We start from the raw sequence: 27,680 nt of genomic DNA, 5'->3' as shown, positions 1-27,680 counted from the left end.
CCCTCTCCACCAACAAAATTTTGTTAAGCGTAATAAATTCATTTTAAGTCAAATATTTAGTATTTACTGCTGTGTGTTTCTTTTGTGAGTCCATGCCATATAACTTGAGACCCCCACCCTTACGGACATAAATTGCGAAAATTTTAATTGTTAAATCAAATAACAGAAAAATTAATTTTATTCAAAATATTAATTATGAAGTAAAACGATAATATACAAAACATATTCTTACTTGTCCATGAAAATTCATTTGATTATAGAGTTTCTAACGGCTTCAGGATATGTTAAAGGTACTTTTTATGATGTTTTGTACTAACCAACATAGAACTCAAATGTGGATTGATCGCAGAAATTCATCATGCTAAGTCAATATTTTGCTGAATACTTTTTTCGGTATCAAACTGAGATTCTCCAGTTTCGCTTGAGAAACTTCGGTACGAATACCTTATTTTGATTAAGGTACTCAATTTTAAATGTAGGCAACGGAAAATTCCAATAAAGTCATTACGAACTTCTTGAAACCTTGTATTGATATTTGAAGCGACGATGCTTACGAAGTAGGTAGCAAAGCAAGTGAAATAAACGGGCGCATATATGTAGATTGAAGCAAATTTTTATAAAACGTAAATGTTCAAAATGGCATGTCTCCGAAAACGCAAAAAATCGCAGGCTGGAAATTTCAGCAATGTTAGATTATGATCCAATCTTTCAAGTGATCTTAGTTTCATATTTAGCATCGGTTAGCAAAAAAGTACTCGATTAACAAACACTAAAAATAAGTGTTGTAAAAAAAAATGCTCCAGTTATTCGATGAAAACTTCAGTTTTTGGTTCGGAAACAACATTTTATCTATTAATAGTTTTAAAGCTTATCTCATTACCTTTCCAACGATGTATATATGTCCTAATAAAATATTTAAAATGGCTGACCAATGTTAAAATTAATCAATCAGCCTTTTTTACGAAAAACGCTAGTTTGTTACCCCATTTTTTGACTTTCAGCTTGCGTATCTGTGTAATAAACAAACTTAGAGCTTTGAAAATTTGGATTTTTCTTAGTTAGAATAATTACTTTCGAGAAAAAAATACCAAAAAATATTTGGAGAAGGTCACTTTTTTGAAACTTGGCCACCCAATGTACCATAGTGGTTCCCAGGTTTTCTGTGGGAGAGAAAAGGAGGCGAATACTTTATGAAAATCATACCTGTCAAAATTCCTAGCCTCAAAATTTTGTCGCGAGTTGCTTTTCTCCTCTATAAAGGAGAAAAGCTCGGAACTTAACCTCAAAGGTAAACGACCGAATGAACTTTTTGACAGGTGTCAGTTCCGGGACTTTAAAATTATAATTTTGTTCCGGTTGTTCCGTTTCGCATGGACACAAACACGACCAGGAACACGGCAAGGACACGGCCACGGGAATGGCCAGGAACAGGCACCTACACGGCCAGGGACACGAAACGGCCAGAAGCACGGACAAGTACACGGGCCCTAATACGAAAAAATACTTCGTTTCGCGAATTCGGAAGCAAATTCAAATTCAAAAAATGCTTAGTCCCGATTTGACACCTGTCAAACCACTCAAATGGCACTCACAAAATGAATACTGAGTTCTTTGAGTTCATTTGCTACGTCACGGTTTTCTTGCCTATAGGCGACGAATGGATAGACGATGAGTGAGTGGTTTCTGTTCATTGAACCGAAAATCAGGACCCTTGCTAAAAACACGCTCCAACCATGTGCATCAAATTAGACGCAAAATCAAGTCAAACTTAAATTAAAATTACACGATATTTGATATAATGTTTTGTTTCATGATTCAAACAGGGATTTGGGAATTTGTATCAAATCGAACATAATTTTACTTTATTTTCTGGAGTACATCTATGATTTTTACATCGGATTAGAAATTAAGTTAAATGTAATATTAATTATTTTTTAGTGTGTAGAGATCTCACCAGATGGAGACTGTCTCCGGCAATGTGACGCACAACTTACTCAGAGCACCCACCCGTTTGAGCCCATGGTGACAAGGATGTGTTCTTATAGCAAACTGAAATTGCACCCAGATCGTGCGTTCTAAGCACAATGTGAGCTGGTAAACAATGTCGTTGCTAGAAATTATAAAATGTTCTAGGTGGGGTTATGCAGGAGTGAATAGCAAGGGGTAATTTATATCGCCATAGCATCAGTTGTTGTTCTACACGAATTTTAACTAAATTATTCTCGGTTGCCTTGTAAAGCCTTGACTACACAGAATATCGTTATCCTTTCTGTCCAATGTCGTTGCAACTGTTTTTCTGTAGAGGTAAACAGGCTGGCATCAGTTGGATTTCACACAGTTTCTAATTTCATTTAATCTGTTAAAAATGATCTTCTCTTATGCCAAGAAGACTGCATCAAGAGTACATACATTATAAGCAACTTAATTTGGTTACCGCAAATAAAAGGCATATTTGTCATTTTCATCGACTTGATGTAAGAGAAACTATACTTGATTCAGGAAGCATAAATTAGGTCATTAAACATTGAGGGTTTTTGTAATGTAATGTAATCTCAAAAAAAAAAAAAAAAAATCAAACCCTAGTGCAGATAATCTTTTGAAGGGATCCTGGAGAAAGCATTAGGTCTAGCCTTCTTCTCTAATCTAATCCAATCTAACACAAACGCAGCCAGTCCGATGAAAGCATGCTGGAAAGTCTTGTGATCAGATCACGCCCAAGCACTTTTCTTGTTAATAACAATAATTGCAGTACATCCGAGAACACCCGAAAATGTATTACAAAAATTAAAGCAGCCAGCCCTACTACGTTGTGTTTACCGCAGAGAGGATTCGGAGAATGGATCACATTTCACAGAATCTACAGGGGAGGAAGGATGCGTGGACATACCGTACCAAACGCTCCGATTTATGATGGCATTTATGTTGTGTGGAGTGTGTTAAGTAGTGTTGTTATATATCAATACTGTTAATCGTTGAATCAACGTCATCGATGTCGTTGATAGTTGATTTAAAAGTAATCGTAATCGAAGCCATCGTTGATTTAATCGTCAACGTCAACGGAGTCGTTGATTTAAACGGCGTTGATCAACGCGTTGATTATCGATAATCAACGCGTTGATCAACGGCGTTCTTTTTCAGTTTTCTAGAGTTTTATGATTAAAGAACGATTTTTTCATTAATGTATTGATTGGGAAATATTCTCAAATAGATGTGACATGGTTGTTCGGGGATACGGGTGTACCAAGAGGACCGAAGTGGCCGGATTTTAAACGTAATTTAAGCCCTAGCTAATTGCTGGCCACTTACATCTTCATTTTGGTTCCCAAGTCCAACCAGGATTTTTCTTATGTAAATGACACCGAGGACGGACAGTTGGGAACCGAGATATGGTCGGATTTTCACCGGAATTATTGTCCCGGCGGGTTCAGTTAGAGTCTCGCGTGGGTGAATATCGACAGAATTTGTTTTTCTATGATACAATACTATATTGACCACATGACCCATATTCCAGAACCCAGATTGAGATCGGCCAAGATGTCAAACTTCATGACAGACCGGAGTAGCCTACTGTTGGTGATCAAAGAGTTCCGATCGAACCCCAAGAGATAAATGTTCCGTGTGGTGCCGAAAACCGATCGCAGTAGGTCATGAATATTTTGTTTACTCTTTGAATACTAGCAGGAGGCTAATCCGGTCTGTCATTAAGTTTGACATCTTGACCGAACTCTATCTGGGTTCTGGAACATGGGTCATGTGGTCAATTCTGTCGATATTTAGCCACGCGAGGCTCTTACTGAACCCGCCGGAACAATAATTCCGGTGAAAATCCGACCATATCTTGGTTCCCAACTGTCCGTCCTCGGTGTCATTTACATAAGAAAAATCCTGGTTGGACTTGGGAACCAAAGTGAAGATGGAAGTGGCCAGCAATTATAGCTAGGGCTTAAATTACGTTTAAAATCCGGCCACTTCGGTCCTCTTGGTACACCCGGATCCCCGAACAACCATGACACATCTATTTAAGAATGTTTCCCAATTAATACATTTATGAAAAAATCGTTCTTTCCTCATAAAACTCTAGAAAACTATTAACAAACGACGTTGATCAACGCGTTGATTATCGATAATCAACGCGTTGATCAACGCCGTTTAAATCAACGACTCCGTTGACGTTGACGATTAAATCAACGATGGCTTCGATTACGATTACGTTTAAATCAACGATCAACGACATCGATGATATAAACGCCGTTGATTTCAACGATTAACAGCATTGTTATATATCATTATTAGTATTTTTCAATTTATTATGTGTTGTATAATAAATTACCTTCATACCCCGCTGAAGACAATTTTTTTTTTATAAATGAAGATGGTTATAGTACAGTATCAGTAAAGTAAAGTAAGTTGTTTAAGTAAAAGATTTAATAGGTGATTGAACTTTAAAGGAAAAACTGTGTAGAAGAATTGAAGAAAGATTTCACAAGATAGGAATTAAATAAAAATATAGAAGAAAGAAGTACACAGAAATGAAAAGTATAAGAAAAATTGTTAAGAGGCAGTATTTGTAGATTCTGCTCGGTTTGTTCTAGAGGTCGTATCGAGTTGCTCCGATTTGGATGAAACTTTCAGCGTTTGTTTGTCTATGCATGAGATGAACTCTCAATTCATCAACTTCATCAATTCCAACTCTCTTAGATGCATTCGAAAGGTCTTTTGAAGCCCTTCAAAATGTGCTATAGACATCCAGGATTGGTTTGACTTTTTCTCATAGCCTTTGCAAATTACTGTTAAAAATTGATTTTTTTAAAACCTTAATAACTTTTGGCAACAGCTTCCAACACCCATACTCCCATAGGTCAAAAGTTAGGGAATTTCATGGACTATAAGCCTACGGTATTAACTTTTTGGCCAATTGCAGTTTTTCCCATAGTTTTTCGATTTTTCTAGAACAAACATTTTACAACGTTAGTTTTTGCTCTATAGGCCTCCATAGCGGCACTTTTTGGTCTCAATTTTGACATATTCGGAATCCTCAGAAAATTTTACATTAGATTGAGGTGTTGGAATTTTGAATTTGATTGGAAAAAATGCCATTTAGAATTAATTAAAATATTATTTAGAATTTTGTCGGATTAGGGGTAAACAAGTTTTCGCCTACTTGATACAGCATTTGACGTATTGATCATAGGGTAAATAAGATCTATTTCTTTTTTTCAAAAATGTTTTATTTAATTATTTTTTAAATCAAAATTACAACTTCAATACTTCTAACTTACGTGAAATTGACCGAGGATTCCGAATATGACAAAATTGAGACCAAAAAGTACCGTCTTCTTGGCCTACAGGGCAAAAACTAACGTTGTAAAATGTTTGTTCTTGAAAAATCGAAAAACTATGAGAAAAACTGCGATTGACCAAAAAGTTAATACCGTAGGCTTATAGTTCATGAAATTCCCTAACATTTGACCTATGGGAGTATGGGTAGACAAACAAACGCTGAAAGTTTCATCCAAATCGGAGCACCTCGATACGACCTGTTTCACATCGGTGAAAAACTCGCTCTTAAACATTCCGATATCAATATTTTAAGTTCTTTGAAAAGGATGTACACGCAAAAGCGCTGAACCGCCCCCATTTTTTCGGTTGCCTTACATAACAAACCGGTCAAAAACTATACGAAGCGGGTTGTTTCAGGATAATTTTGAGCCAACGAAATATTACAACAACATCAACACAATTTTGATAACGGTTTACCCAACCCTCACTGTTTATCACGCTTTTCTTATATCCACTAAAATTTCTTTGGTCCAAATCAGCTTAAAGCGGTATACGCACATCGGAAGGAACCGGTCAAGAAAAATTCAAATGGGCAGCAGCGGCAGCGAAAGCAAGCCACAGAGGGTGAAGAAAAGCCCCAAGAAATCATTCCCTCACCTTTGTTCTGCTGTTCGTAAAGCTGATTCTTGACCCCTTTTCTTCCGATCTGAAGGGCATCCCTGAAGGGCACAATCACAAATCATCAGGAAAATTAAAATTCCCAAAACACTACTCAATTGGCAGAGTTCGTCTTGCACCAATGAGTCTTTCAATTGGGATTTGTTCACATTCACTTAGTATTTTGGATTTTCCTTCGGATTACATTTTTATTCACTAACATGCGCATTAATTAATCAAAGTTAATAAAAAATCAAGTAGGATACAATTTCGCCACTGAATGAAGTTTTGGCTTCGCTTAGTGAATCAAAACAAAGTGCATGCGAACGATGCGAACACAAGCAAGACAAACGTCACTTCAGATGCTGTCAATACCGGATTGTGTCACGTTCCCCAGAAAACCATTCCCCCGAATACCATTCCCCAGAAATCCATTCCCAAGAATGAACCATTCCCCAGAATGTACTATTCCCCAGGAAACCAATCCGCATAATGTACCGTTTCCCAGAAATATGTATCGTGGTTATTATTATTATTTCCAAAATTTTCAAAAAATTCTAAATTTTCAAAATTTCCAAAATTTCCAACATTTTCAAAATTTCCAAAATTTCTAAAATTTAAAAAAAAAATCCAAAACTAACTTGCGCTAACGATTTTAAAGCGCTTAAGATATAAAATTGCTTCCAACTACCGGCAACATGTTCTTTTGCACATTAGTTAGTCACTGACTTGAAAAATAATCTCGAAACATGTAAATAATTAGCAAGCACCATAAAAAAACGAACGCGCCAAGTCGTTTGACGTTTCAATTTTGAATATCCATTCCAATCGAAGGCTGAAGAAAACCGAACGAGGAGCGAAGGCAAATAAAGAACAAAGGGTGGCCACCAACACCACCAACATGCTGGTGCAGCACCTGTTGGAGTGAGCAAGTTCTGCCAGGAAACTTTCGCTATAAATGCTACTTTTGTGAGTGTTCGCTTAAAATTTCATCAATTTTGGCAGCACTAAGCAGACCCAAAAGAGCGCTGGAAGAAAAAAATGAACTATGCTGAAAATAGAAAAACTAAATTAATCCACCTATGTGGTTGGAGCCTTCCTCACTTATTACCAACAATGACTGATATGATGGAATTGTACAAAAATTTCATCTATTTTTTTGATCCGGAATGAAAAAGTACATAAATATCACTTAAGTGGCCATACCTCGAGACAGGGTTGCCAGATCATCAATGTTTTGGACTCGTTGGAAAAATCTTTTGATAACCTAACTAACGATGGATTGGATGGTGGATCCGGACATAGTTTACATACATTTAAGTGAGATCCGGCTTTAGTAAAGTACATAAATGTCACTTAAGTGGCCATATCTCGAGACAGGGTTGGCAGATCTTCAATGTTTTGAACTCGTTGGAAAGGTCTTTTAATAACCTAACCAACGATGGGTTGGATGGTGGATCCGGACATAATTTACATACATTTATGTGAGATCCGGCATCCAAAAAATACATCAATATCACTTAAGTGGGCATATCTCGAGACAGAGTAGCCAGATCTTCAATGTGTTGGACTCGTTGGAAAGGTCTTTTGATAACCTAACCAACAATGGGTTGGATGATGGACCCGGACTTAGTTTACAAACATTTAAGTGAGATCCGGCTTCCAAAAAGTACATCAATATCACTTAAGTGGCCATATCTCGAGGCAGGGTTGCCAGATCGTCAATGTTTTGGACTCGTTGGAAAGGTCTTTTGATAACCTAACCAACGATGGGTCGGATGGTAAATCCGGACATAGTTTACATACATTTAAATGAGATCCGGCTTCCAAAAAGTACATAAATATCACTTAAGTGGCCATATCTCGCGGCAGGGTTGCCAGATCGTCAATACTTTGGACTCGTTGGAAAGGTCTTTTGATTACCTAACCAACGATGCGTCGGATGGTGGATCTGGACATAGTTTACAAACATTTAAGTGAGATCCGGCTTCCAAAAAGTACATCAATATTAATTAAGGGGCCATATCTCGAGACAGGGTTGCCAGATCGTCAATGAGTTGGACTCGTTGGAAAGGTCTTTTGATAACCTAACCAACGATGGATCGGATGATGGACCCGGACATAGTTTACATACATTTAAGTGAGATCCGGCTTCCAAAAAGTACATCAATATCACTTAAGTGGCCATATCTCGAGACAGGGTTGCCAGATCTTCAATGTTCTAGGCTCGTTGGAAAGGTCTTTGATAACCTAACCAACGATGGGTCGGATGATGGACCCGGACATAGTTTACATACATCCGAGATCCGGATATATGTGAAAACACATTTTTATACATAACTTTTGAACTACTTATCGAAACTTCAATCTGTATAAAACTCGATCTATGGGACCCTAAACCAAGTCGAATGCAACAGGTTCGGGTCAAATCGGTTCAGCCAGTGCCGAGAAACATGAGCTAGTTTGTTGGTCACATACATACATACACACACACATACACACAGACATTTGTTCAGTTTTCGATTCTGAGTCGATATGTATACATGAAGGTGGGTCTACGACGTTTTAATACAAAGTTCATTTTCATTCCTTTGTGGACCACCATTCAGTGAGGTACTCCTGGATATTAGCTCCTGAAAAGTGCTTTAAAAGTGCAAAAATGCCTCACGACAAGAAAAGAGGCGGTCCTCACCAGCAGGATCGGCAGATTTGAAGAAGCTAAAGAATGCCGAAGCGCTACCTGCAAAGCCAGGCAGTTTGAGCAAGGACGCTCAAAAATTGTCTGGAAACCAGTTCGCTACCCTCCCTGTGGACGTGAGCGAGAAGGAAGAATTTGAACGACGGCAAAAGTTGCCACCCATTTTTGTGAAAACATCGTCATCGGATTCGGTGCGAAAGTGGCTGACCGGATTTATCAAATCTGGTGCTTTACGAGCTTCCATTCACTTGTGTGCTGATGGACTCAAAATTCTGCTACCTACCAGAAAGGATTACAACTACGTTCGGGATTTCCTGAACAACACCAATATTGAATACTACAACCATGACGATACAGGTAAACGCCCCATGAAACAGGTCCTCCGAGGCTTGTACGACATGGATGTGAATGTGCTGAAAGAAGAGCTCAAAACTCTTAAGTTGAACGTGATCGAAGTCTTCAAGATGACGAGACACAACAAGGACATCAAGTATCGTGATCAACTGTACCTGGTTCATCTCGAGAAAGGATTGACAACGCCGTCTGAGCTGAAAGCAGTTCGGGCAATTTTCAACATCATCGTGTCTTGGGAACGTTATCGTCCAGTGCACCGTGACGTGACACAGTGTTCGAACTGTTTCCAGTTTGGACTTGGGGGAAGGAATTGTTTCATCAAGAGTCGTTGTGCAACCTGCGGAGGTGAGCACAAAACTCAAGCTTGCGAAACAATCAACGAGAACATCGAAGCGAAATGCTTCAATTGCGGCGGCGACCATTCGACCAAGAATCGAAGCTGCCCAAAACGAGCTGAGTTTGTAAAAATTCGGCAGCAAGCGACGACAAGGCACCAACCAAATCGTCGCAAAACACCACCAACTTTCACGGACTTGGATTTTCCTGCTTTGGCGTCACCTGGAGCGGGATCTGTTCGAGTGGTTCCAAATCTGCAGCCATTGCCGTTGAATCAGCGGCAAAAAGTTGCAGAGAATACAATACCTCCTGGCTTCAGTCAGCAACCGAGGGTAAACCAACCAGCATCAACGGATGAAGGCAGTAGTGACCTGTTTTCACCACAAGAACTTCTGAACATTTTCATCGAGATGACAACAACACTGTGTGGTTGCAAAACTCGTCAGGAACAAGTAAGAACTCTTGGAGCATTCATCTTAAAATACAGTTCGTAGTTTACTCGTTCTAGTGATTTTGAATATTACAATGAATTTATTTTTTAGTTTTAAGTTAGGATTAGTTGTTAAAGTGATTTTTTTTCTTTTTTACCCAAATGTATTTGATTCAATGCAATAATGTAAAACAATTTGAAGTAAATAAAATAAATGTGAACAGTTAATAATGAAACGAAAAATACAACAAAGATGAAGAGCATTAGGCCATACCACTTAGCATGTAAATGAAATGTAATTATTATAAGAAAGTTCAATAAAGACATATTTAATTTCAAAAAAAAAAGTTCATTTTTAGAGCAGGATTATAGCCTACCTCAGTGAGGAAGGCAAAATGGGCGTGGCCCAATGCACTCGACTGATTAGAATGCATTTTTGAAATATTTTTTTAAATGCTTGTTAAAGGAATAGTATAACTTTTAATAAAAGTAAAAATAAACAGAAATGTTCACAAAAAGTTGCTCTACTCGTTGGTGTACTTGATTTTAGTGAATTTCAAGGAACAATCCAGATTATCCAGCATCATTCAAACACGACCGCTTATAAGGCTTAAAATGGGCATATTTCCCCTAGATCGAGAAATCTCGATCGTGATGCGAGAAATAAAGATTGAAATATTACGCCCGGGTGCAATAATCACCACGTTATGTTGAATTTACCTTTAAAAGGGAGGAGGAGAGTTTTCCCTTCTTTAATTTTAATTTCTTCTTTAATCTTTAATCTTCTTTAATTTTAATTTTTAAAAGCATTTTTCTTCTTTGCAAAATAAAAATACCATTCACGGAAATACAAAAAATAAATGCAATTTATTCGGCATTTGTATAACTAAATGTGTTATAATGACTGAAAAAGAAGGGAAAATTTCATAGAATAATAGGAAGAGTCATATGCCAAATTTACATTTTCTGTTATTTCCTCAAGAATTGAGGAAATAACAGAAATTTCTTGGCATGGATAAAATTACTAAGTCCAATTTTTATATTTTCTATGAATTTTCTAAAAAATCTAATCTTTGAAATTACTTTGCATCAATTCCTAGTATTTTTCGAGAAAAAAACTTTTTTGGGGAATGGTTTTCTGGGAAATGGTACATTCTGAGGAATTGTTTTCTGGGGTGTTTGTAGAATCTTTTTATCACAATTAAGACACAACAACGTGCGTTTTACATCGAAAAAAAAACACACACAACCCGACTCGTGCACCACCAGCCAACTGTGCTACCAAACTCCTCTGAGATTACGTCCAGCCTCCTTCCTGTCATTTATTAACATTTCCCAGTCACGAAATTTTCTAGCAGAGCTGGTTCTTCTAGAATCCTTTTAGAATCCTTTTAGAAGAATATCCAGCTCTGTAAGAACTCTGCTAGAATCCTGCTAGAACGTCGTGATTGGGTTGTGGTGCGCCATTGTATTAAAATGCATTAATTGCGTAAAGTTTACCACAGAGATGGTTTGTTAAAGTGAGTTGAGTTTCAGCACGGAGTGTTCAAACAACAACACAATTCTGATCCACAGGGGAGGTAGAAGTGGGGGACAAGAAGTTTAGGTACTCCGGGATCCTCTGGGATGGGACATTTCCACAATTGCCCTGGGCAGTATTTGCCATGGTTATAGCGCCAAAACTCGCTCAATCACGCTCGTATCCGGAAAAAAAAGCTTTCAATATTAAGTTGATAGTAGCCTTAAAAAATCAATGATATCGCTTTTGGTGCAAATTGGGGCAGTAACATATTACTAGTTTAGAAGAACACTCTATGGCTGATGGAAATTTCCTCAATCTATTCCTACCGAAACTCACCAATCCTATTTTTTGCTAAGCCAAGCTTAAATAGAATAGAATAGAAGTTTATGCACTCGTATAAATGCACGACTCGTGCTGAAAAAAAAACCAGTTGCATTAAACAGTTTTTGCAATTTTGCAAAACACTTTTGAGATGGATTTTTCATTTGAACATTTGTTTATATGGTTTGGCGTCCGTGTGTTTGTTTCAACTCAAAGTCTTAAACAGTGTTGAGAATTATACAAGTGCAAGTAAGTATTTTTCAAAATAGAAATGTAGAATGGAATGTTTTGATAATTTCTTCTTTTAGCATTTTGCTGATAACCATCTTCTGATTGAACTTACCTTAACAAAAATAACATCAACTTCTAGCTTCTTTTTTTAAGAAAATTTTATCACTCTAATCATTTGAATTGCCTTCAAAGTAGAAAACCATTTTAAAATGCCAAAATGCAATTAGGCTAGGTGTAAATAATTATTTAGTCTGGCACATTTCCTGGTGTAAATAAAACATTCATCATGGCTCCTGGTGGATAGAATTAGACGTACATAATCTGAACCCAAAAAAGTGCGTGCCCTACTAGGTTTGAATAAACAAGTGAAATCCAAGACCAAAGAAGCTAGTTAAAATGAGAGAGGAGAATTGTTGAAATATTAAACGAGCGATAAGCAGATACGTTCATCTAGGCGCCACTGCTTCTGGAATCATTTGGCAGATAATATCTCATGGAAAGTATTTGAACAGAAAATGAGGGCAACTAAGTCAACAAATGCTTCTCTTCCGGTTGTATACTAAAAAACCTGCAGCAAAGATAATTTAAAATGTTACTACATTTGGATAATGGCGCAGCGATGAGCCAGCAAAGTGTATTTGTCATGGCATCCTTTACGTATGTGCACAGATTTCCGGTTCACTTATGTATAGTCTTACTTAGACACAAACTGTCAATCATAGCATGCCTGGCTGGTCTGGCGTCTCAACAAACCGCTCTCGCACCCGGAGCTTGTTGGGTGCCTCTGGTATCCATTTTCCATCAGCTAATTTCTGCAGCAACCCATCAACTGTTTCGTGCTGGTTATAAACACAAAATGATGGAATATTATAATAAACAACTTGTGAATGTAATAATTCATTTTAGCATTTCAACAAGATCATTAATGCAGACATATTAAATATATTTATGTTGTTTCTGGTCATAGGAGCAGATCGTTTTTCCCTTATGCTCTAATTTTGTAACTGCTTCAGTTCCGCGAGGCATTCGCACATCTTGGTGTTATAAATATATGCGTACGGTCAATTAGTACACCTAAATAGCTGGAGTCTCCAGACTAATGAAACCAAAAAGTGACAGCACATTTTGCAAAATTGTGTTCCGATTTGCCGATGGCCCAATGGATGGAACAACAAAAAGAACTAATCTACGACGGCGGACGAAGACACCACAGGGGGAACGATATAACAAATAAAACACACAACGACTTTCTTGGTCCTGTTGAGACGACCAGTCCGAACGGGCGTCGTTACGCAACAGAATCAATTATTTCACAAATATTACAATCAACATTCAAAACAATACCAAATCACATAACCATCACATGTAAACTTAGTTGATGTAAACTTGAGATTCGACGTAAACGGTTGAATCACACGTAAAATGATGTTTTTACGTATGATTTGTTGCAAATTTACATCAAATTGCATTTGAATCTAAATGTTTAATGTAATGCAAAAGTGCTACATCATAAATGATGTAACATTCGGAAATATTTTTTTGTGTGTAAGTCAAGTACCATAAGTACGTTATTTACAAGTTTATGCCTGATCATAAAAAAACTCCTACATTTGACAATATCAAGTCAAGGGAAACTATAAATAATAAATAATTTAAATTGGGGTGACTTTGAGCCAAAAGTTGACATTGAACCAAACTTTACGATTGTAGAGTGGCTAGAAAGCTTAACAACAAGCTCGATAAACTTATCGAGAAATTAAAAAGAGAGATGTGAGCCAGTAACATGGAGTTAAACTTTCGCAACTGTCATGGTAAACTTCACAGAAGGTTGACAGAAAGTTTAACTCCATGTTGCACTTTTAATTGCTCAATACAATATTTGCTGCCTGTAGTGAGATATAGATGTCGCCTCCCTGGTTCAGATAGGTCGTAAAACCAATAATTCAAAATTAATTTTTAATGTTTTTTTTAAATCTCAAACCTAAACTGGTCGTACTAAATGTCATTGCGCTAAGAATTTGTTTCTGAAATTCAAACTTTCCTATAGACACATTTGAAGCATAATTTGTTTAATTTGACAGAAGCCATGTCAATTTCTATGGTTGACGATAGATGGTTGACTTTAGATTTGGCTCAGATCAAGACACTCAAATGTCAATCCACGTTAAGGTAACGCAAAAAAGCGTAAAGATGCTGATTTCACTTCAAATCTACTTGCTTTTACGTGCATTTAAGGTGAATCATTTAAATTTTGTTATCCCAGAAATGATTTATATCATGTATCACCTACAACAATGATGTTATGCTTTACCGCATCATGGATACCAGCACTGCTGTGGATTGGTTAGCAGACTCTCCCGCTCTGTACCTCGTCTTGTTTCGTCTTTTATTGGTCTTTTGGTTTTGAAGATATGTATATTCATGAAACAACACGTGTTCAGTTCTGGCAAGTACCGATGTCCTTATAAGTATTCGTAATGTGTGCGCGCAGGTTGATCTTATTGACGGAAATTAAAACACAGAAGTGCTCCGGCTGTCCGTGTTCACGTGGGTAACGCTGGATTATTTATTGAGCTCATCGCTTGTATTACAACCGGAGAAATTGTTTATATTTTGATTTACGTCTCGCTGGCAGCACAAATGGAGATTAAGTCGTTCACTTGCACATAAATTTATTTAAAACGTGAAGGAGTCTGCTATTTTGGAAGAAGTAAATAATTTTTTTATGTTGTTTTTGCATAGATAGATTTCATTTAATAAGCGTAGATTTTATAATGAGCAAAAACTTGCCACAGAGCCCACAAAAGACCCGGGGGTAGTTAAAGTGGATTGCTTTGCTTTTTTTTAGATTTCATAAAAGAATCTTGATATTTTTTCCATTTTCTAGTTGGACCCTCGGCACAGAAATGAATTATTTCAAACGTGTTGTTTGTTACTATGCCACAATCCCATTTCCTATTTGAGATACACTTCCGTACAAAATATAAATAATTCTGAGCCATAGTCCGGTCGGTCGACGGCGATCTGGGGGAGGGGACCAAAATGCTCCTCCGACTGACTGAGCTTGGATTTCAAACTTTTCCCTTCGTTTGTATTTTCAACTCTCCTGGTAATTTCCTCCCTATTCTGCATTTTGATTTGGGATACCTCAACCAGCCACTGCGGCCAGTTTGGTGGTTGGTGGTGGGCATCCGTTCACAGTCGTGAGGCGTGTGATATCCTTTACTATTATGTTTCATTTTGTAGGTTTTCATAAAGCTGGGCAGATATAAAAAATCCTGCATGTCCGTGGAGACTTCTAGCTGTATCCTTTTCCGTCATGTTGATGTACTGGGCACCAACGGGAGGAATGTGGGGTTGACTGTTGATATGGTTGATAGAAATAGTGCTCATAATATTTTTAACAGGTATAGCAAGTATGATTAAAACAGACCTAATACAAAATAAACTTGAACATAGCAAAATAAAAATTCTCGTTTTTATATGTATATGAAGCTTACGGGAGCGAATGACCCATAGGGTTAAAGTTCCCCTAAAAAAATCAACAACAACAACAACATGTATATGAAGATTATGCCGTGTCCGATTGTGTAATGGCTAGCGTGGTAGTCCCTCACGCCAGTAAGGCCTGGGTTCAATCCCAGACAGACCCGGTTGCATTTTTCGAGACGAGATTTGCCTGACCACGCCTTCTTTCAGATGGGGAAGTAAAACATCGGTCCATTTGCGCAAAAGAGGTTTTGGGTGACTCATCGCATATAACCCTCGGCCGCCTAGAAATGAGCAAAAACTTGCAAAAGAAGAAAAAAAAAGAGACCACAAAAGACCCGGGGGCCATTTAAGTGGATCAGGGGAAAGTGGGGCAAGACGACCATATGGGGCAAGAGGAACAATCGTTCGTACGATCGTTTTTCTTACAATTTCCAATATTTCCAATATAAGGAATTGTTACTAGCAATGCAATTAGTTAATTCTACTATCACATAACCAAAAAAAATTACGTAAAATCCACGGGACACAAGATTGAATATTTTTTAATCCTTCGTTTTCTTATAACATTTGGAAAGCTTAAAATAAGACTTGAGTTCATTTTTAAGTTCATTTTATCAAAATGCTATTTATCCTTGATCAGTAGTATCCTTACCAATGATTTGCACCTATTAAAAAATATGATTTATCATTTGGTTATTTTTGTTGAGAGCTTCTGAAAAGCTTTGTTCAGGTGGGGCAAGGACCATATGGATTTTAAGTATAGAAAAAAATACGAATTGCTGCAACAATATACAGTATGTAAAAATAGTATTTACACCCCTTGGACACAATGCACATTTTGTGATGAAACATGTAAACAATTTAAAGATTGACAAAACCTATAGTACTACGTTTTGTTCAGAAACTCATGCCAAACATTTTGCTACAAAAAGCTCATGAAAAGATGATTTCTATAAAAAGTTATATGACAAATACTATTACAAAAATAAAAAAAAAGTGCAAAAAAAAAAGTGTTTAAATTAAAATAAATTTATAAAGTTTTTTGTTAACAAATCACCATTAATCCAGTCTCTAAACCCCAAACAGGCATCCTTGACTGATTAAAAAAATAATTTGGATTGAATATAAAGTTTACTAACTTAAGTATTATCAAACATACTTTTTGATCAGGTATTTAAAAACGGGGGGCTTAAAAAAAACCTAGATGTTTGAGTATCAAAAGATCGAAAATTTTATGCCCCTTCCGATAGCATATAGGTTGACTTGTGAATCGTGGACCGGTTCGGATGCTGGCGGATTTTCTGACGACGTAATTCTTTGGTAAATTATTGACATTTAGTTAAATTAAAAGTTTGCAAAATTCAGTTTGGATAAGTTTTATACAGAATTTACAGAGTTATATAAACTTTTATACTAAGTAGTTAGTAAACTTTATATTCAATCCAAATTATTTTTTAATCAGTCAAGGATGCCTATTTGGAGTTGAGAGACTGGATTTATGGTGATTTGTCAACAAATAACTTAAGTTATGTTAATTTTTTGAAAGGTGTACAAACTTTTTTTGCACCTTTTTTGATTTTTGTAATAGTATTTGTTATAAAACTGTTTATAGAAATCATCTTTTCATGAGCTTTTTGTAGCAAAATATTCGGCATGAGTTTCTGAACAAAACGTAGTACTAGGTTTCTGTCAAACTTTAAATTATTAACATGTTTCATCACAAAATGTGTATTGTGCCTAAGGGGTGTAAATACTTTTTTTACATATGTACTTTATTTTACTGAGAAAAAATACATTAAAGTACTTAAAAATTGATTAACATTTCTTAAAATAAATTGTCCCTACAAAATATAGTGATATTATGAAATTTTACTATTTATGATCTTAGTAATTTAAAAACTATCAAAATATTAGCAAAATACTACTATTTTATCTAAAAATGAAAGTAACGTTATAAATAACTTCTAATCTGATGAGACTGAGTGATAACAGTTCAAATGTTAGCAAATTAACATTTTGTTCCATTAGGGTGCCCAGAAAAAAATGACCCTTCGCTCTACAAGCGGAAAACCGGTTTTTGAGTTTAAGCATCTGTGCAAATTTTGAGCGAAATTTGTTGCGATTAACCCATTGATACCCGAGCCTAAAGTTGGTGAAAAAACAGTTTTTCGTACAAAAATGTCTGTTTTAAATCGCTGATAACTTTTCAGGATCGAGTTTTACAGCTTAAGAATGTTCTACAAAGTTGTAGAGCTTTAAATTTCCTATGGAAATCTCACTTTCGGAAATAATTTTATGAAAGTAGCGCAACCTGCAGACCAAACAGTAAGAAAATTGGGTTTCCATACATTTTTTTCGATTTTCCCCATACAAACTGCACCTTCGAGTATCAATGGCTAAATGTTGAACGATTTTGCTCATATTTAGCCCTGAGTCCTAAAATTGCTCAAGGAACAATGTTCAGCTTGTGGAGCGAGGTTTTGAGAAAAAAGTCCTATAGGGGAAGGTGGGGCAAGACGACCATATGGGGCAAGAGGAACAATCGCTCGTACGGCCGTAATTTTTACAATATTGATTATTTCCAGTGTAAGGAATTGTTGCTAGCATTGCAATCAACTGATTCTACTAACACATAACTACCAAACCGACGTAAACGCCACGGGACATAAGATTTAATGAAGTTTTTTTCAAAACATTTGTTTTCTTATAATATTTGGAAAGTACAAAATAAGGCTTAGGGTTCGTTTTAAGGCTCATTTTATCAAACTGCTATTTTTCCTAGATCAGTAGTGTCCCTACTAATGATTTCCACCTATTATAAAGTATGATTTAACTTTTGGTTATTTTTGTTGAGAGCTTTTAAAAAATCTTGTTTAGGTGGGGCAACCCAAGTAGCACACTTTGTTCGCCAAAAGATTTCCGAACTTGTTGTTGAACTCATTTACTATGTTTTCCCAACATCCCTGAGAACTCTTGAACGCTGGAAAAAGCGCACGTTTTTCTGTTGTTGAACATCTCTTAACCCGTTAGAAATGTGCGTGGTTTAATTAAGTTTTACCAGCACACGTCCTACTTGCATAGAGAACGTTTGTTGAACATGTCATAAGAACTCTTGACTATAAGATTCTGAACCGGGTTGGATAACGTCGTTAGAACCGTTTAGCAACATTCTGCCTTTAAGATTCAGGAGGGAGTTAGGCAAACGTTTTTATAACCGTTCAAGAACATATCGTGGCAGACAAGAATGTTTAACAGGCTTTTCATAAAATATGTTCAAGGTGTTCGCTCAAAAGTTATTATTTCTTCATTTAACCCTTTATTTGTGAGAAATGTCGCTTTACGATATTTAACTACCAGTTTTTTTGTAATTTTTTAGTTTGGACAGGGATACGCCATTTATGAATGATGGATAATAAAAAAATAACAACCATAAAAATCATTCAATTTCTTAATTATGCCTTTGGGATTTTTTTTTTCAATTATGTTTGAGTGCTAATTAACATCGCTTGCTACCAACTACTACTCTACTACTGCTGCTGGTTCCCGGTGCTGCATTTTCAGTTTTCCTTTTTGATGAAGAATGCTCAGGGCAAGTATCGAACCCAAGATCAATCCAAATATCAAGTCCGGGCGCGCGTCTGCTTCTTTCCACGTGTGGTTATGTTGGATGAGCAGGCCTTAACGTCAATAAGAAGTCTGCGGTCATCTAGGTTTTACCAAGTTCACTAACAGTTTGCCAAAACTTCTTTCGAACATAAGTTGTTTCTATTTTTAGAACTATCCTTGCTTGTTTCGTCAACATGTCCTTGCTCGGTGTTTAGAACACGAACGCGAACTTCACATAAACAACTAGTTTACGAGAAATCCCAGCCGAAGCCAAAGGTCAAATTTACTATGTCTGCAAATGTCATTTTGCTTTTCGAGTTCTACAAGCATGTTGCATTGAGGTCAGAATAAACTTCAAAATGAACTGTTCGTAATCCGTTGCTAGATTTGGCATTTGTGTTACACAGCCATGTTGAACAATGGTTTTTTGGTCAAAATGTGAACAATTTACCAATTTTTTTGACACTAGTTCAATAATTAACGAATAAAAACACTTATGCAGCAATTGTTGAACAACAAAATAAAGAGCGATGTTTTTCTTGCTACTTGGGAAGTGTACCATATGGATTTTTAGTATGGAAAAAAATACGAATCGCTGCAACAACATATTTTATTGAGAAATAAATACATAACAGTATTTAAAAACTGATAAACAATTGTAAAAAAAATTGTCCATGCAAAATACAGTGATATTATGAAAATTTCCTTTTTTTCATCAAAGCAATATTTTTTTTCATGATAACGATCTAATTTTAAGCCAAATATTATCGTTTCAAATACAATCTAATCTGATGTATCCAAGTGATAACAGTTCAATTCTTAGCAAATTAACATGTTGTTTCATGCATTGTTCCTCTTGCCCCAACGGGTTGTTCATCTTGCCCCACTAGTTGAGTGGAACGTACGGAAAATCAAAATTTTTAAAATCAATTTTTTACATAAAAAAACAGGATTTTTAAAAACTCATTCTATCAAAGTCTTAGTCAAGACCTGGAATAAGATGATTATTAAAGAATCCGACAGATTTTTAACGTTTTTGATGGGTTTTAACGAGCATTTCCTTAGCTTGTTACACTTGCCCCACTTTCCCCTACTCTGGGCACCCTATGTTCCATGCATTGTTCCTCTTGCCCGGGTTGTTCGTCATGCCCCCCAAGTTGCGTAGAACGCACGAAGAATCAATAATTTTACAATCAATTTTTTACAGTCAAAAACTGGATTTTTTTAGAAACCTGTTCTATCAAAGAACCTGGAATAAGATGATTATCAAAAAATCCGACTGATTTATTTAAGTTTTTAAGGGCTTTTAACGAGCATTTCTTAAGCTTGTTACACTTGCCCCACATTCCCCTTCTTTGCTTTTTATGAAGATTAATCATCGGCGTACTTCACTGAACAAAATAGTAGTTTATGCAACAAGTTTCAGAAGAAGACTTTTTTTCAGCACGAGCCGTACATTTATCCTTAGAGGATCGCCGAATTGGATTTAATTCTGTTTTTTTTTTGTAGCAAAAGAAGGCTGTTTGATCTTTCAAGAATGACAGTAAAATTAAATAGTTTAACGACGGACTTGCAAAAAAGATATTTACGGTATACCTACTTAATTCAAGGCAATTTTCAGTTCAATCAACATAACAAACGTTGACTTTGAAATGATTAATCAAAAATGCCAAATTTTTAAGGGTTGTACGGAGCTCTAGAGTTGGCATTCACTAGTTCGGCTTTTCTAGTTCGATCACCAATCACCATATTAATGAACTCACCTGCTGAATTAGAATGCTTGCAAGATTGAGCCTAAAAACACAAAAGGACAAATCGCGCTTAAGCTTATGTCGAACCGCGATTTCAAAGAAGCAGCAGCAGTACAGAAATGATAAATCGAGCGCTGAGCATGACCGCTGTGTAAACGGCATGTAAACATTGTGGGGGTCAGACGTCCCACGGAGTCCCATTCTTGGACAGGGCTACGGTCGGTCTCGGGCCTGGCCGAACCATCACACCAAATGTTCATTAAGTGAAACTTTATGCATACTGCTGCGGCGGCGGTGTATTGGAGTGGATAAGCGAATAAGTGGCTCCGGAATAGTAAAATTGATCGCACTGCCGGACGCAAATATCATGCTGGTTCTCTAGAGCAGTGCGTTCCATATTCTGGACGGGAGAACCCAAAGGAAGCCGATGGTTTGGTCCGAGTTGAATAAATTACTAGGTCACACGGCTAAACCATCCCGTCTAAAAGCAAAATCAACAATTTTTAAAGCAGCCGCAAGTCCATCTAGCATGTCATGTCATGTTGCGCCATTACAAATCAATTTTCCCAGCGCCTAGAACACATTGGTTATATTGGCGCGATATGCAAGGCGCCCGGCCGTGCCATACCAATCCGTGCGAACGGAACAAAGGGCATGCCGATCATTAGTTAACATTGATTCCAATTTTCATGTTTGTACACCGAGAAATTGCCACCGGCTGATAAGGAGACAATATTTATTTACATTATTTATGAGCCCGGCAAGCAGCGCAGTATACAGTACTCCCTCCTACTAGTAGGTGGAGACAGCTCCGGCGCATACTGCGATCGCGACCAACCTTTTCTCCGCTGCACTTTTTCTGCCACTTGCAATCTGAACGAACTTTTTTTTCGTTGATGCACACGTGTGTGTGTGTTTGTATCGTGATTTAATGCGCTGAAAGAAGTGCAAGTGCAAACACGAAACACTGTTTGCGCGCCGGGCTGTATTTATGCAGGTATTCTTGTATATATTTCTTTATTTTTGAATTTCACATCGCTTGTCCTGAACCGGCAGGCCAGCCGGTTCCAGCAGAATTGGCGCTCCTGGTACAATATTTGCTATAAAAATGCATGTGTGCGCTTACGCGATAATCTTATCTTATTTTGAATGTCAATACGAAATGACAAATAATTTAGGACATTTATATTTATAAAATGCAAATTATTTACCAAGTATGCACGCGCATAATGCAAAAATGTGGTTAAATCGCCCCTTTGTTGATGGCTTGTTTGTTATTTGCTGCGATTTATTGTAATGCGTTCATTGATATGCCGGAACGTTTTAGGTCGTCTTGTGTGACCACCGCGCAGCTCACTTGCCAATGCATACTTGATTGCAGAGAGAGAGAGAGAGAGAGAGAGCCGCCTGGGTGGAGGGTGGTGGTTACGGAGCCTTCTTGGATCTCTTTTTTGGCATCATTTTGGCGCTCACGCAGGTCGCGATGATATGTGACTGTTCAAGTTGACGGCAAAAACCATTGTTGACGAGGAACAATATACTAAGATTTGCTTAATTTGTATTGTTGACCAATTGATTCCCATCATTGGATTGCACGTTGCGAAGGGGTGCAGCATCTTACTCGGCAGGTTGTTTCATGATACGGAACTTTGGAAAAGTCACTACCTCTTATCGGCGGGCAAGTCTTATTTTGAAACAATTAAGATTTTTTACCTGCCATTTGATGAGCACTCTTCCTTTGGGAGTAGTTTAATTGAGACCACTCTCGAGGCCGTCAAGCCGAAAAAGTGCTTCCCAGCGGTTAAATTGAATAATACATGTACGGCAATCATTATTCCCTTTTTCATTAAACTGCACTCTACCCCGAACGTCAAGTTATACTTTCAAATTTATAAATATATATTTTATGAATAATACAATTTCTTTATAAAAAAAACAATTCTTTTCTTCTTATAACGATGTTCCACACCGAGTTCTTTTGTATTGTACGCGGGCTTCGTTTTTTCGTTAAATACTGCGCAGCAGCAGCGGGAACAGCCCCTAAGAAGATTAAACCCGCGGCATCTGCTGGTTCGCGCGCGTTCACATTCTTCCCGATGGCACGGGCACGCTTTGGTACCACATATCTACAATCCATTGCCGAGCCGACGTGAAAGAGGCCAGCAAGAGTTCAACTTCACTCTCGGCTGTGATGCGATGAACCTGTGTATCGGTTTAGATCAAAGATCAGTTTTCGAAATAAATTTTCGTATACTAAACCGCAGGAGATCGTCGTCTTCGTCGTCATCGCCGGCCCTAAGTTCTATCTCACGACTCCTTTGCACAGCGCAACATCATCTCTCGGTCGCTTCAATGAAAATGTTTATGTATTAAATACGGCCAGTTTATAAAAAAGTGAAGTGAAAAAGAACTTCATTCAACTACTGCAATGATACCTTTCTGGTCTAGAATTTTTTTTTTGAAATTAAATATGTCTTTATTGAACTTTCTTATAATAATTACATTTCATTTACATTCTAAGTGGTATGGCTAAATGCTCTTCATCTTTGTTGTACTTTTCGTTTTATTATTACTGTTCACATTTATTCATTTATTTCAAATTGTTTTACATTTTTCCATTTAATCGAATACATTTGGGTAAAAAAAAGAAAAATTACTTTAACAACTAATCCTAACTTAAAACTAAAATAAAAATTCTTTGAATTATTCAAAATCATTAGAACGAGTAAACTACGAACTGTATTTTAAGATGAATGCTCCAAGCGTTCTTACTTGTTCCTGGCGAGTTTTGCACCCACGCAGAGTTGTTGTCATCTCGATGAAAATGTTCAGAAGTTCTTGTGGTGAAAACAGGTCACTACTGCCTTTATCCGTTGAGGCTGGTTGGTTTTCCCTCGGTTGCTGACTGAAGCCAGGAGGTGTTGTATTCTCTGCAACTTTTTGCCGCTGATTCAACGGCAACGGCTACAGATTTGGAACCACTCGAACAGATCCCGCTCCAGGTGACGCCAAAGCAGGAAAATCCACGTCCGTGTATGCTGGTGGTGTTTTGCGATGATTTGGTTGGTGCCTCGTAGTCGCTTGCTGCCGAATTTTTACAAACTCAGCACGTTTTGGGCAGCTTCGATTCTTGGTTGAATGGTCGCCGCCGCAATTGAAGCATTTGGCTTCAATGTTCTCGTTGATTGTTTCGCAAGCATGAGTTTTGTGCTCACCTCCGCAGGTTGCACAACGACTCTTGATGAAACAGTTCCTTCCACCATGTCCATACTGCAAACAGTTCGAACACTGCGTCTCGTCACGGTGCACTGGACGATAACGTTCCCAAGTCACGATGATGTTGAAAATTGCCCGAACTGCTTTCAGCTCAGACGGCGTTGTCGATCCTTTCTCGAGATGAACCAGGTACAGTTGATCACGATACTTGATGTCCTTGTTGTGTCTCGTCATCTTGAAGACTTCGATCACGTTCAACTTAAAGAGTTTTGAGCTCTTCTTTCAGCACACTCACATCCATGTCATGCAGACCTCGGAGGACCTGTTTCATGGGGCGTTTACCTGGATCGTCATGGCTGTCGTATTCAATCTTGGTGTTGTTCAGGAAATCCCGAACGTAGTTGTAATCCTTTCTGGTAGGTAGCAGAATTTTGAGTCCATCAGCACACAAGCGAATGAAAGCTCGTAAAGCACCAGATTTGATAAATCCGGTCAGCCACTTTCGCACCGAGTCCGATGACGATGTTTTCACAAAAATGGGTGGCAACTTTTCCCGTCGTTCAAATTCTTCCTTCTCGCTCACGTCCACAGGAAGGGTAGCGAACTGGTTTCCAGACAATTTTTGAGCGTCCTTGCTCAAACTGCCTGGCTTTGCAGGTAGCGCTTCGGCATTCTTTAGCTTCTTCAAATCAACCGATCCTGCTGGTGAGGACCGCCTCTTTTTCTTGCCCTGAGGCATTTTTGCACTTTTTAGCACTTTTTTTGGTGTGTGAGGGACGCACGTCTGACTCGCTGCTCTGTCAACCACAGACTCTTCCGGTCTAGAAGCAGTCACACAATTGAAGCATTTCTGCTGAGAAAAGCCGTATTTAGGTCGAGTTTGGTGACCTCTGCTCACGAGAGAGTAAATATCTCAGTAGACCAAGGGTTCGTTAGTCAACTAGTTCAACAACTGCCATCGTTGTTGGATCGCAATCGATTTGTTTCAAAGATGATTAGAGTTGCGACTTAGTATTAAACCAACAAATTACCTTTCCCAAGATATTACAAATAATACGTCGTACTGTTGTTTGCTTGTTGATTGTTGTTTGTACAAAAGATGCGGCTGAATTTTTCCGGTTACCCTAGCGTATTGATTACTTCTAATGTTAAAAACCGTTTTTTCGATTTCGCTAAAGTTAGTTCATAAGTACCCGCTTTTATTTACTGTAACGTAAAGGATGTCTCTACCGGGGATTAAAAGGTGCAAAAAGTTTGGCTAAATAGGGACATAAGGGTCAAGTCATTACCTGAGAGAGAGCGAGAGATAGAGAAAGGAAGAAAATGTTATAGAAAACCGAGGCGGATGCGCGCGTGTTGGGCCGTTATCATCTCGTCTAGGGCAACAAACGGTGTTGCAAAAGTCGCTTCAGGAAACCAACTGAAACTGCCAGGAGGTGAGTTTGTAGGATCAATGGGGACACTTGCGTCCGGAGAAAGAATGGTGCGGAAAATGTGGTGTTTATCCTATCTACTGTATCTATCTATCTATCTAAAGGTACATAAATTTATAATGTGCACGAATTGGGCACTAGGAAAAACAGTACTACGAAGGGGAAAAGTGCAAAAGAATTCTACTTTTGCCTTGTTGCAATTTCATTAAAATCTAACACCCGCAATAAATCACTCGGGCATCCACTTGGTGCTACCTTTCCCATTCCATCATTTGAAAAATAAATTGTAATTGTAATTTGTTGCTTTATTGGATACGATAACTTGTAGTGTGTACTTTTCGCCAAGTCAAGGAAGGAACTGTAGGATTTTACAATAGAGCCAAAACATAGAAAAAAAATTCCAAAGAAAGTTAATAACTTAGTTTCCATCCACCCCGGGATTCGAACTGACGACCTTTGGATTGTAAGTCCAACTGCCTACCAGCGACTCCACCGAGGCAGGACTCAGTTACGACTTCTACGCCTGGACTGAGCTAACGACCTAACCCTCTAGGTTAGACCGGGGCCAACATTTACTTCCCCATCCGACAGAAGGCGTGGTCAGACAAATCTCGTCTCGAAAAATGCCACAGGGACCGTCAGGGATCGAACTCAAGCCGACTGGGTGAGAGGTAACCACGCTTACCCCTACACCACGGTTCCCGGCTTAATGTATTTTGTTCAAATGCGATACTGCCACTCTCTCTCTCTCTTAGTACTGGAAATCTTCTTTAATAATGGCAAATATTGTGGATTTAGCTCGTAGCTGGATTTTCTGGCATCTTCTCACGGTCATTGGAAACGGTCGTGGATAGACCTAGGGGTTTTTGAAGAACAATTATGGATTAAAATTTTGCTTTTTTATCACTTCTCCGAAATCAGGAATAATTGTTTGAACATGCTCGCAATTTTTTTATTCGGTCAGAAAAATATTATTTTTCTTGAAAATTTTTTCATTTTTAATCACATGATCACCCCTAATTCTGGCTTGATGCCGCCATCATGCGACCGCGTGCTCCGTTTGTTTGTCAACAAAGCTGCAGCTGGATGGTGAGACGAAGTGAGGGGAAGAAATTTTGACATTTTTATGCCCGCATCTGGCCCGCCGCTTACTTCGTCGGTCGTTGAGTTGCCGGTCGTTTTCAGCGACCGAGTGCAGCTAGGAACTGATCGTACAATATGTGATATTATGGATAGTTAGCTTATGCTTAGCTGAATGGTCAAGCTGTCCGCTTTGTAAGCGGATGATCATGGGTTCGATTCCCATCTGATCCAATCTTCTTTCGCTTGGGGAAGTAAAACGTCGGTCCCGGCCTTTGTTGTTGTTAGGGCGTTAAGTCATTCAACGTGTAGGAGTCATCCCCCGTATAAGTACAAACAACACACTAAACCAACCCTGCTCCGGTGGAATCGCTGGCGGCGGTTGGACTCGCAATCCAAAGTTCGTTTTTTATTGAAGTTAACGTAATGGTTGATTGATGTTGGATGTGCACTAGGGTGGCAATAAAAACAAATCGACATCAGGCGTACCCCCTGATTAGATTCCTTTGGCAAAAATAAGTAACTGTGAAAATTTTGAGCGAAATCGGTTAACCGTCGCTTTTATCGTTGAAGTTTATAAAAAATAAATTTTTATACAAAAACGTTTTCTTTAAATCGTTGAAAACTCGTCAGTCTTGGACAAAGTTGTTTATCATAAAATTTTATATAAGAATCTCACACTTGACAATGATCCGACACATTAAACTTCCCCTTTTGGCAGAATTTTGAAATTTTTGGATATGACCCATATTTTTTTTATTTTTTTTTTCAAAATTTTATTTTTTCTTGTCACCCTAATGTGCACTCTAAAACTTTAATAGCTACAAAAATTGTAAACTTACCGTTAAATGTTGGAAGAGCCACGCTCTTAGAATATTTGTTGCCACCTTAGGAAAAATCCCTCGCTTTTTCTGATTCTTTTTACCATTCGAATCATCATCCTCCTCCCCCGTTCCTTCCCCACTTCCGATACTCGTATTACTGGCATCACCTGGAAAAAAGAGACAGAAATGACATTCTGTTAATTGGGCTATTATAAAATATTAAAGACTATTTTCGCGCATACTTTTCCCGGACCCTCTCTCGGGAGCCAAACCCGTCGAGAGAAGGGAAACTGCCCCAGATTAATTCATGAATACGATTAGGCATGCGGATCTCCGGGTGAGAAGTGGCGAGGGTGGACCACTGCCATCGCCATCACCCGGTATCGGGCTGGTGTGATCTCGAAGACCCGTCGCGCTGCCTCACCCGCCTGCGGGAACAGATAATAGGA

General features: G+C 38.0%; 1 protein-coding gene across 2 annotated transcripts in view; it reads right to left on the bottom strand.

Moving 5' to 3' along the window:
• Nucleotides 1-27,680, bottom strand: part of LOC6045521 (homeobox protein homothorax) — a 285,128-nt gene that overhangs the window by 76,068 nt on the left and 181,380 nt on the right. For both annotated transcript variants that reach the window (XM_038249283.1, XM_038249286.1), the window contains exon 10: nucleotides 27,250-27,398. In XM_038249283.1, coding sequence (XP_038105211.1) covers nucleotides 27,250-27,398 — 149 coding nt within the window. The remainder of the gene's footprint in view (nucleotides 1-27,249; nucleotides 27,399-27,680) is intronic.

Source organism: Culex quinquefasciatus, chromosome 1 (assembly GCF_015732765.1).
Source record: "Culex quinquefasciatus strain JHB chromosome 1, VPISU_Cqui_1.0_pri_paternal, whole genome shotgun sequence".
NCBI lineage: Eukaryota > Metazoa > Arthropoda > Insecta > Diptera > Culicidae > Culex > Culex quinquefasciatus.
This window is presented reverse-complemented; position numbering and strand designations above follow the sequence as displayed.